Genomic DNA, 12,277 nt, shown 5'->3' with positions numbered 1-12,277 from the left:
CCCATTCCTAGCTCTAACCCTAGCCCTAACCCTAGCTCTAACCCAAACCCTAACCCTAGCTCAAAGCCTAACCCTACCTCTAACCCCAGCTCTAACCCTAGCTCAAACCCTAACCCGTTTTTGCTGTGCAATTAACCCTTTATTTATTCTCTTTTTGTTTAACCTCGTGTAGTGTACCTACACATATTGTCATATAAAGCAGTTAACCAAATGTCAGATTTTCATTTTTTAATTGGCGAATATAAAAACAAGGAATAAGACGCCAGACAAGTTTTAACATAAATGTTTATTAAAAATAATAATATTAAAAGCAAATTTCAAACCAGCAATCTCATGTGAAATTGCAGTAGATATATTGGATAACAATATTTAGGCGTATATAGGTATACACGTTATTTAAAAACGACTATAAGTGTTATACTACGATACAAGTGTTTACCAGCTCAGTGGCCTAAGAGGAGAGTGTCCGCCCTGAGATTGGGAGGTTGTGGGTTCAAACCCCTGCCGAGTCATACCAGTGACTATAACAATGGTACCCATTTCTTCCCTGCTTGGCACTCAGTGTAAGGGGTTGAAATGGGGCCCCCCCCTGCTGCTCACGATCATTGGGACTTTTGGCACTCAGTGTAAGGCAGGGGTGTCCAAGTCCAGTCCTCGAGGGCCGCATTCCCATGTTTTCCAAGTTTCCCTCGTTAAACACACCTGATTCAAATGATCAGTTCATCCTCACGTTCTGCAGGAGCCTGATCATTGAATCAGGTGTGTTTAACGAGGGAAACTTGGAAAACATGGAGGAATGCGGCCCTCGAGGACTGGACTTGGACAGCCCTGAGTTAACCAAATGTCAGATTTTTGTTTTCGTGCCCAAAAAAATAAAAACAAGGAATAAAACACCAGACAAGTTTTAACAGGTTTTAATGTTTATTAAAATAATAACAATAAAATTAGGCTTGCTCTCGCTTTTGCTGTGCTTGGGGTTAGGCTTGCTCTTGCTGTGCTTAGGGTTGGGGTTAGGGCAATGTTGATAATTTGTGTTGAATAATGAAACAAAAATGAAAAAGATGGAGTAACTAAAAATAATGAAACTATACTATTTAATAGGATATACCTAAAAGATTCATCTTAATGCTCAAGGCACTTTTTTACCTGATGACATTATGGCCCGTTCTTCATGAGGATACTTAATCTGGGGGTCTTGAATTTATATTACGATAGAACAAAATCAAACCTATGAATGCATTCTGAAGTGAAATCTGCTGCCAGATGACATTTTGGTAAATAATTTACGGTAATTGCACTTTTTTTAAGAACATTTATCTATCAGGCAATTTTTTTCTAATGCGACAAGCTCGGGCTTCTTTCTGCTCTTGAAAATGTGTCTAATGTATCTTTTATTTCTTGTCATTTATTTAGCATACCCCAGTCGATAAACACCACGTGACCTTGAACGACGATTAGAAACTACCTCACAGATGAGACAATTATTCAGAAAAGAAGTGTCTACATTTCCATTTATGTTGACAAGTTTCATCAGAATGTGAAATTCACTGCTGACAGAGCCACAGTGACACATCCTAGATGCTTTGAATAAGAACAAAGTCCAAGAAAAATGTAAATTATGAATCGTGCTCTCTGCGCTGTGTGATTGACATGGAAAGAGAAAGTAAACATAGTGGTGGAGTATGTGTCAAAGAGTCTGAAAGAACAAAAATAAATAATACAAGTGAAACCTTGATGCAACTTCCATTTGGACCCCTATAAAAGAATGTTCCCATCTCACCATAAACATACTGGTTCAAAGCCATATGAACTCTGCCTGACTTTTTCACCTGCTCTCTACTTCCTCACTCTGTGGTAAACAATCGGATATGTGTCAAGAGCAAAGACGAAAACATAACTGTAGGAATACACCCCTGCGTTTGGGAGGAATACAACTTCAAAACGCAGAGGTGCAACTAAATTCAACCCCAGTATGACCTAAAACAACTTGCCGTAGGGGTCAGCCACTGCCCAATGGAAGGGCAACTGCATACAACCAGTGAGCCGGTATCCCGTGGCAGCTGGAGCGATAACTCAGATAAGAATGTTCTCTGTTCGAACATTTTACTACGGAATGTTTATGATCAGGATCAGAATATTTTTCTGAAAAAGTCTTTTCAGCTTCGGGCTATTTGAGCGTTTTGAGACCACACAAAAACAAGCACAAACATGGTTACATGGTTAGGCCTCTTAATGAACCATTACAGATATGATGATGATGGGCTTTTAGTGCAGATGTAGCCAAGCTCGAGTAATATGATGCCTTCTGCAGACAAGCCTCTGCGTGCGTGCGTGCGTGCGTGCTTGAAAATGTGTGTGTACCAATCTTCAACAAAGGCAACTGGCAAGTCAGATATGGCTAAGAGTAAAAATAAACAGTCACCACGACTGAGTTTTGATACATTCACAAATACTACAATCCACTACATAACATCTGACAATTAAATAATTCAATGGTCATGTGTTTACTGTTGTCATTTTTAGATAATGACCAATCATGGTCCAGTTTGCGAACATCACAGCACAAAAACCAAGAAAACATCTTCTAGAAATGCAATATTTATCAGAATAACAAATTTAGACTAGTAGGGCCGCATAGAATTAATTACTGTAAAGAACATTTTTGATTTGACTATTTAAGCTTGGTAGGAAATCAGAGTGATTTAAAGTGACGCAGTCTGCTAATCAGCCAAAGAGATACATTTGTGCTACAAGTGTCTTTTAAAAAATACGACAACCACATTAAGAGCCTGCAAGACTATAACACTCCTTTCAATTTGGTTTTCAATGTCAGTCATTAGGCATGGTCAAACATGAACACTCAGTTGCAAAAGTGGGGAACAACCTGAAGCTAGTGCTTACTGATTAAGTTAGACTTTTGGTTATTTTCTGCCCTCTACAGGACACTAAGATAATGCATAATGCCGTGCTTAATAGAAGCTTTTATCTTTTTTTCATACAAGCTGTCACTGACACCAGCATTTGTTTTTCCTAGCTCTACAGCCTAAATGCCTGCAAATGTGTTCAGATGACCTAAACTACACAAAATAGCAGTTACAGCAATTACAGATACTGTGTGGAACTGAACGGAATCACTTACGGATCTTTGCTCTTCATTTTGGATTATTTTATCATTAGTGTCATCCATGCCCAAAGATGTGCTGTCTGTCTGCAAAAGGAATGCACAGTAATCATGCAATCATGCAAAGTTCTGCATTTAAGCCATGCACTACCTGGCCAAGATACAGTAGATGAGGAAATATACATTTCAAATAGTAAAACAAAATCCCCAAATCCCAAAAAATATTTGCACCACTTCCTGTTAACCAATGAATTACAATGTTCAGTCTTACCTTTGATTTCCTCCTGCCAAGCTGGAGAAAGCCCAAAAGACCTTTCTTACTCCCCCTGTCCAAACTGTTAGTGCTCGAGTAGATGGTGTCTGGGAAAACAAAGACACCACAACAACATCAAATATCAAATGACACCAGGGTGACTCTGAAAATCCTTTAGGTAACTAAGGGGTAAAATAAAATAAGAATAACATTCAATATTTCTTCATCAATTTAAGATAACTAAGTAATAAATAGTGAAATTAAATATTCATTCATTAAGTTGATACAAGCGGCATTACTCAGAGTAAAAATATTGACTGGGAGTCTACAAAAAGTTCTGGAATGACAAAAACTATATAGTGAGTAACGCTACACTGCATGATTTTCATCAGCAGAGGGCGCTAAAGGTTTATTATTTCTACTGGTTTCTTATCATGGTTCCCTTTAAAAAGGCCATAATTTTTTAATTTGTAAATTATTCCCAAAGTGAGATGTGGACGACGAAAAGTAATTTTTAATTGAAATCAAGTGATAATGATAACCAACATTATCTATCCCAGTGATTCCCAACCAGGGTACCATGGCACAAGAGATCACAACCAGGGGGTGCCGCAGAGAATTTGTCAAATTTACATTACATATTTGTACATAAATGATATGTCAGATGGTACAACGAACATCATTGTTTATTGGTTTGCAATCTAGTCAAGTGTAATTTGCGTGCATTGGCTCAATAAAGGTTGGGAAACACTACTCTAAAGACCACACACAAAAAAAAAGGCAGGGTAATGAGCAAACAGCAATTTGTTAGGATGAATTAATAGTGACAGTTATAGTTGACTAATACCTGAACAGTTTAGAGCTGGCGTTGAAGCCATTTTAGGCTGTAGAACTAGGAAAAACAAATGAATAAAAACAATTAGCTGGATTCAGCTTCAGTGGCAAATTAATACATCAATGTAGTTGTTGCCCCTCACTCATTAAAAAGTTAGATTTACTTAGGCTCTCCTGGGATATTTTTCAGATCACGAAGATTACAAATTTCAGGTTAACTGCACCCGATAGAATGAAGTATCCCAAAAGTAAGCCAAGTAATATTTGGGGACACACTGCTGACAGATTTATCACTTTTGTATTTCTACTGTTTACATTTGTTTCCAGAATTAGTTAAAGGGCCCGTATCATGCCAAATCTGTTTTTGTTTTTTGTTTAGCTTTTAGCCAGATCAAAATACTAATTCCTAACCCCAAAACCCCCAAAGTGGTGTTTTATACCATTCATTCATCTCGGAGCATTCCTGCAAAATACTCCTCTCTAAGCACCAGCCCTGCTCGATTCAAGAAAATGAGCAGGTCGTCAGCTACCCATATACCGCCACTGCAGACTAAACACGCCCAGTTTCTCATAGCAGCTTTCCCAGCAATTTCAGTTCACATGTGGCTGTAATTTCATAAAAAATTAGATCACCATAATGCCCAAAATAATATGTAATCGTTTACAGTATATTCCTGTAATTAACGGTGGAAGCCGTCAAAATCATGATACAAACCCTTTAAATTTGTTGATTAAATTATGATTGGGGTCCAGATTTAGATACAGAATCACTGTGCTGATGTAACTCACTGATATCTGCATATTCATTCATTGGCAAAAAAAGTGAACTAGCTCATAAATAAAAAATAGTCGGGGTTGTTAATATTTACCTAGACTCTGATCATGAACATAGAGCTCCTTAATTCCCAGCTGTGTTAAAGATTGATCCAGCGGTAACTTTTGACGACTGATGTTGTCCTTAAGCAGCTGGATACATGAAGGGTCAAATTCACACTTTTCACAGATGACTGGGATCAGGGCCTGGAGGGGTTCCAGTGGGTTGACCCGTACCACTGCCTTCTGGGTGCCGTGATAGTTCACCATCAAACGCACCGTTTTCTAACAGAGAGATGGCAGAGTGTACGTAAAAAACATATTTTGATATTTAACAACAAAATAATCATCATTCAATGGGCTTGATATATGAAAAAAAAACTGTGTACATGCAGTGGCTATAACTGAATAAAAATATGGGTATGCTTGAGTAAATAAACTGTATTTATTTGTATAAATATAAAGTATGGACAGTATGTATCTAAAGTCAGTTCAAGTCTTATTTCGTTTACAGAGGTCAGCTAATTTAAATATACCTAATTTATGTAGCATAAAGTCATGTGTGAACGCTCATTCGTCAGATTCATAATACTAAAGTAGACAAAATTAAAGCGTGATTACTGGTCGTTATGACAGAAAAGATGAGACAGATAGCGTTCGCCTCTGGCCTAAACCAGCAGAGTTTCACGTGAAGTGAGAGCAGCTAGTGAGTCCTGAGAGGGGTAGAGAAATAATGCATGGTAACCAAAGACAGGGCACTCATAAAATATTCAAACTGTGGGTGAAGACATTGTGAAAAAGAAGAGAAAGAGAGCATAATAGCTGAGAGGCATGTAATCAGGAAACACAACAAAAAAAAAAAATCAAATAAAAAAAGAACATGCTGCAACCAAATTGTATCTTACCATGGGGCCTTACAGGGCTTGCTTTCTGCCAGTGATTAGAAGCAAAAAGTGGATTTGGGTTGGGGTAGATATAATAGAGGGCTTTAGCATAACGAGCGTATACATATACCACAAAGGCAAGGAAGTTCACTTTCGAACCAAATTTTGTTGTGCGATCAGTACAGCCAGTAATTACTACATAGACAGATGACAATATAAAATATGAAAATAAGTGTCACTCCATTCACAACACACCAAAAACTTAATCTAATTTACCTCAGGAACTTTCGGTGCCGGTCTGCGCACCACTTTCTCTTCGCAGACTTTCTCCGTGATGAGGACACCGGCCACATTGAGGGAGCCCAGCAACAGGTTGGGTTTGAACCCCAACGAGTGGCCTTCAGGCGACAAGAGCTCCAGGGTGTGCAGTGCTGGATTTAGATGGTAGCGGCTACACAGGTCAACCAGCAAGTCCATCAGCGGCTTACTGAGAAGTGGGGGGGTGAAGGTAGGGAGGCGGAGGAAGTGTTAAAAGTGAAAGAGAGGGAAGAAGAGGGTGGTGAGGAGGAATGGAGGGAGGGTTAGAAAGGACAACAGAGGAGATGACAGGACAAGATTGGGTTACAAAGCCAATCCATTTTAAGTATGAGTAAAAACCAAAAACAGACACATTTTCACCTGATTTTATCATTTTCAGTAACAATACATGTCCGAGCTAATAGTAAGAACTTAGATTTCTTAGTTTCTGTTGCATAAAAGCTAATTTACGGCTTGACCCCATGACTCCCCTTCAACAGCTGGTATACCTTGTGAGCAAAAGAAAATTACCTTAAATTAAATTAGCTTTCAAACAAATTCAACTGAGGATTTTCAACAAGAAATGCATAAACAGCACTTATAGCAAATGTATGTGTGTGTGTTTGTGTGAAACGGACAATATATCATTTGTTAGTAAATGTCACTCCTAAAATAAAGAGACAGTGAGTCAGTCTCTGGCCTTTTCTATCTGGAACACTCATGTGACACTCTTGTGACAGAAGTGTGAGCGCTTCTGCTTCTAACTACGGTAGCTACCCTTTAAAGGATATTATCGTGATAACACACACACACACACGCACACACACACACACACACACACACACACACACACACACACACACACACACACACATTTAAAACTGTTCCCAGGAGTGACATGATTTTGTCAAAAGAGCCTAAAAATCAAGAATTATAAAACCCTCTATTTTTTGTCATGATGAAATGTTTCGAGGGTGACAGTTGATGGATGAGAATTTGTCATATCAGCCAAATTCTTTGCTGGTCCAATGCAAAGGACAGATTTTGTTAACGTGAAGACGAAGGGCTGTGCCCTCAGTCCAAAAATGAGTGCCACCTGCAAAGAGCGTGCAAGTCCCTACAATGACAGCACAGATTGATAACAGTGTGGAAGCTGCTGAATTACACTTTGTTCGTCAATTAGTGTGCAGATATGTGAAGCAGGGTGACTCATCCCCAATGTATGTGTGGGTCACTAGACTCGGTGGGCGAAAAAGAGTTTAATACTGTAATCTCCATATAAGGATAGCATTGTGCTAATTTTTGTATGTTTTCAGCAAATATCTTCAAGCATAATGTATTTAGAAACAAATATATGATACCATCTCACAGCTATACTTTTAAGACTGCACCAATTCCGGACTACGGTCAATGCCAGTCTTATTCTGTACCAAGGTGAAATTCTTGATTTTTCTGCTCCAAATGAGAACAACCCACTAGGGACAGAGAGAGTTTGAACAGCTCAGCTTCCATCTGTTCACTCTCTGGGACAAAGCCTCTGCTGAGACTGGGAATAGGACCCTTAAAAAGGCCCCACTGGCACGGAAACCCAAAGTGGGCAGTGACAAAAGTCTCTGACGAGTAATCACAAACCGGGACAACATCAAGAACAGTACCCAGCAGGAGAAAAATTACCATAAATTGGAGTACCTTCATGTACAGTATATATGCAAGATTTGACAGTTTTTAGTTTAAGAAAATACTATTTTGACTAAAAACTGTCATTCATGTTAAAAAACAAACAAACAAACAAACAAACCTAAATGAGTCAGATTGTGCCCTTCTCACCTCCCATCCTCTGTTACATGTGTCTGGTATCCCTGCGGAAGAGTCAATTGGAACTCCACAGTCTGTCTCATTATGTTCTCTTTGGACTCCATGCCTAGTGTCCCGCCCGCGTCAGGCAGACTGTTTGGAAAAATATGACGAGGGGGCGCTGGTGGTGGTGGGGCCCGGGCCTTCATTCTCCTCCTATGTTGTAAAAAGAATCATGTAAAAATGATACATAAATATTTAATATTTATCTAGCCATATGACTAAGTCTTATTATTGACAGAACCCAAGATCAAGCTTTACTGGAACACACAAAAAAAGAGGGAGGTAGAAACATACAGAACAAACAGAAATGTCATATTTTGTCCTGCTGCATGCTTGCAACACAAGCACTTTATTTATATTCTACAGAAGTAGGCATTGGAAATTTATCAACGTTTAATTGTGATTTGTATTTTGATCATAAAATCAAGCATTACCAATCTCTGAGCAGTTGAATTTTAAAATGAAAATATAGCTAATTTAATCTTGAAAGGAAGAATGAGCTAAAATATATTTGTGGCTCTTGAATTTAATCTGCTGCTGAAAAAAAAAAACTGTACTTCCAGCTATTTGTCAGAAACAAAACACGAATGGTATTCTATAACTCCATGTACTCCGCCCCAGTCTCAACACAAGGTAGATAACAATAGCAAAGCATGCCACTTACGTCAGAAGGGGTCTTTGTAGGTTAAATATTCTACAATTGTTGAATACCCCAATGTTTATAAGTCCAGTTCCAAGGATTTCAGAATGCGTGTGTGTGTGTGTGTGTGTGTGTGTGTGTGTGTGTGTGTGTGTGTGTGTGTGTGTGTGTGTGTGTGTGTGTGTGTGCGTGCGTGCGTGCGAGTGTGCATGCGTCCTGTTTAGCAAAAATAAAAATAAATAAAAGTAGGACTGTATGAACACAGCACAGCAAGCGGACTCTAACCTTAAGTTAACCATTAACGGCTAAATATCAACTATCAAATCATTATGCAAGTGTTTTCCAATGAGTTCCACACTAGATAGAGCATTAGATATCAAGTGTTGCGGAATTTGCTGATACTACAACTACAGCATGATATTATGACTTCAAATATTGTCCAATACTAGTGATCTTTAAATGTATTTCTTCCTTGAGAACAACGTGCGTATTCAGACGTCAGGGCGCATGCAATAAAGAAAAATTGTTAAAACAAATAGCTATAGAAATGAATGGTCTGAAGTAATAATAGAAGCATATTTTCAAGGAATGATGACTGTCACAGTAATCTAATTTTAATAAAAAGAGCAAAGGACTGGATTGTCTTGGCAGACTTAAAACCACACCTCCACACTTGTGTGTAGACTTTAGAACAGGATTCTGCCACACTGTGTGCATTCTTTTGAGTTTTAATCAATGCAAGTGACCCACATTGGAACATTGGATTAAACCACGCCTTACATACCAAACACAGATGCACGCTCCCTCTCTTGCACACACGCACGAAGCCAGCATGCCCCTTGGGTGCCATGGAGAAGGCATCTCCATGGAAACCTCTGTACACCTACACCACTTGACTGCTGGTTTAACCGTAAGAGTTGAATGACCAAGTGACCGAAGAACAGAAAGTAGAAACAAAAAAGAGGGACCTGCTACATCGTTTAATTAACAAATAGCACAAACACAAAGTGTTAAGGGATCGAGTGACCTCAAACACTGAACATATTTTTAATGATCTGTAGGCAATTGGAACTAAGCCTGAACTGAAAACATACTGCCAAATCAACAAAGAAGTGGCTCAAGGTCATGAAGTAGCCTCGACAGTATCCAGACCTTAACCAAATGGAAAACCTTAAGAGACACAGAAGACAGGTACAGGTACAGAGGAGTGGGTCAAAATCCCTCCTCAGTGAGATGACATGTTCATTTCACGCATAAATTGAGTCAATTACCATAATCAATAACCAAGCATTCAATTTAATGCATTCTTTGATAACTCAAAAAAAATGACAAACACGTAGGCCCATTAACATGCTTTCTGTTGCTGTCTGAATATATTTACTCTTACATAGCGTCATCAGTTAATGATTCATAAAAGTACTGACGATATCGGAATAGAGTATTTAACCACCCTCCTCCCTATTTGCAAATACCATGGCTCTATTTTGTGTTAGAGAATTCCTTCCATTTGCAACGCAGTTGGTTCAGCTTCCTCTCGAAGAAACCCACATAGGTCAGTGACTAACAAATGACAGTGGGCTTCCAAAAATAAATGTCTAGCCCATAACAGCTGCATAATATAATCCACAGTAGAGGCTTGGCACAGCTCATATGAAAAAATAAGAGGTATTTCTCCTTCTTAACAAGTCTACCACTCTCTCTAATATTCTATTTATGTATATCGATGTACCCACTAGCACACAGGAAAATCTCAACATGTTTATTACCTTTCAACTTTGGGACAAGGTGGAACAGTTGACCAGTGCTATCTCAGTCTTTGCCCAAAATACAATTTGCGACTTGAGTTGCAAGCATGACTATAGAACCGAGCACAGCATTTCAAGTCATTTTGCTCAAGCATCTGACCAATGAGAACAAATCAATGCTGACACTTCTGACATTGTATAAAGTACTGTACCATAAAAAGGTATTACTTACTCAATACTCCTCAGCTTTCAGAATTGCATTTCACTCATCTGTACTGTACTAGAAGATAAATGGGGGAAAAAAATATGGAACTTTGGCAGCACTGCTGAGCTCATGGCTAACCACGTGAAGCTCTACCAAGGACAATTTTGTAATGACAGTCTTGGGAGGGGAAGTTTTATTTGCATCCGTCCATCTCACATTTTCCCATCATTTGAGATGCAGTAGGATACAGTAAAATAAAGTCATTCTTCTTCGGGGCAAATCTTGGACTTATACAAATGACATCTAAAATCTCTACACTACTATTTTACTTGTTTCCAAATACTAGATTCTCATTTTAACTTCAGTGAGGGAAGCTTCCAACCAAACAACAGTAAGCCCTGCAACCAGAATATAAGCAAGTCTGCAAAAACACGACATGGTAGCCAATAATTATGGGTGTGTGTGCTGGGATTGGGAGACAGTCATTTCTAATTGTATACTTCTTTATACCTGCAAAATTGGTCCACCCAGTCTTCCTGTTTTTTACAGGTTTCTCACAGTAATGCTGTTAGAAATCATTTATCCAGCCATCCACTGTCACACAGCAGTTGTTGCACAAAGATGAACATAGAATCAAACAAATATTAATCAAGTTTTTAAAAATATTTAAATTAGGGGCATCGAGAAAGTACAAAACCCCAGTTACATTCCTATCTATGCTGTCTTCCACTACAAACTGAACAGAGGAAAACAGTTACACCTCCCATAGATGGATGATACATAACGGGCTGGCTTGAGCAAGTTGTCATGGTGCTAAATCGAGATTGAAATAGCTCTCGCAGACAAAGCGATCGTCCTGCAGAGTTTAAAAAAGAAAACAAAGATATATATATGTATACATAAAATATATAAAAAGTATATAAAAAGTATATATACAAATAAATAAAATATTTTAAAAAGTAATATAAATAAAATATATAAAAAAGTATATATATAAATAAATAAAATATATAAAAAAGTATATATATAAATAAAATATATAAAAAAGTATATATATAAATAAATAAAATATATAAAAAAGTATATATATATATATATATATATACACACACACATATATATATATATATATATACACACACACACACTTTTTTTAATATATATATTATATATTCCGTTTTAGGTGGACCCATAATAACATTGTGATCATATTCTTATCAAGAATTCAAAATATTGCAAAACATCAATAGCCTTAAGTGTAAACGTGAGCCAATTATTGCTTAAGGCAAGCAGTTCAATCATAACAATACAATAAAAACACTGTACGTATAGTTAATTTGGTGACGCTCTCGCGCACGTTCCATCACAAGCAATAGAAGCCACAATTAAACTGTTTGACTCGGTTATTGTGCGTCGTCGGGGAGAGGTGAGGGGGTTCCATCATGCTCATGCTGGAATTCTCTGTTGTCAGAAAACTGGTTACAAAAGAGAATACTTACACAATACAGTATTGTCGTGTGATTCTACTAATACTTGTGTAGAAATACCTCTAAGTAATATTTTCCAGCCAATTAAATAATAACAGAGAAACTTTCTTTGGGTGGGGTGCAATTGAAAAGGAAGAACGC

General features: G+C 38.0%; 1 protein-coding gene across 7 annotated transcripts in view; it reads right to left on the bottom strand.

Moving 5' to 3' along the window:
• cobl (cordon-bleu WH2 repeat protein) overlaps positions 1-12,277 on the bottom strand; it is a 38,460-nt gene that overhangs the window by 25,561 nt on the left and 622 nt on the right. For 3 of the 7 annotated variants that reach the window (XM_088386040.1, XM_088386039.1, XM_088386038.1), the window contains 6 exons: positions 8,030-8,212; positions 6,182-6,392; positions 5,078-5,306; positions 4,222-4,266; positions 3,393-3,481; positions 3,140-3,208 (listed from right to left, as the gene is read on the bottom strand). In XM_088386040.1, coding sequence (XP_088242166.1) covers positions 3,140-3,208; positions 3,393-3,481; positions 4,222-4,266; positions 5,078-5,306; positions 6,182-6,392; positions 8,030-8,205 — 819 coding nt within the window. In that variant the 5' untranslated portion in view covers positions 8,206-8,212. Of the gene's footprint in view, positions 1-3,139; positions 3,209-3,392; positions 3,482-4,221; positions 4,267-5,077; positions 5,307-6,181; positions 6,393-8,029; positions 8,213-8,723; positions 8,846-8,887; positions 8,911-12,277 lie in introns of those variants that run through there. The other 4 variants (XM_088386035.1, XM_088386037.1, XM_088386036.1 and 1 more) reach the window with 3 other exon arrangements.

This window comes from Syngnathus floridae, chromosome 10 (assembly GCF_059516105.1).
Source record: "Syngnathus floridae isolate MCC-2025c chromosome 10, RoL_Sflo_1.0, whole genome shotgun sequence".
Taxonomy (NCBI): domain Eukaryota; kingdom Metazoa; phylum Chordata; class Actinopteri; order Syngnathiformes; family Syngnathidae; genus Syngnathus; species Syngnathus floridae.
The sequence above is the reverse complement of the archived record's forward strand: the minus strand, read 5'-3'. Positions and strand labels throughout refer to the sequence as shown.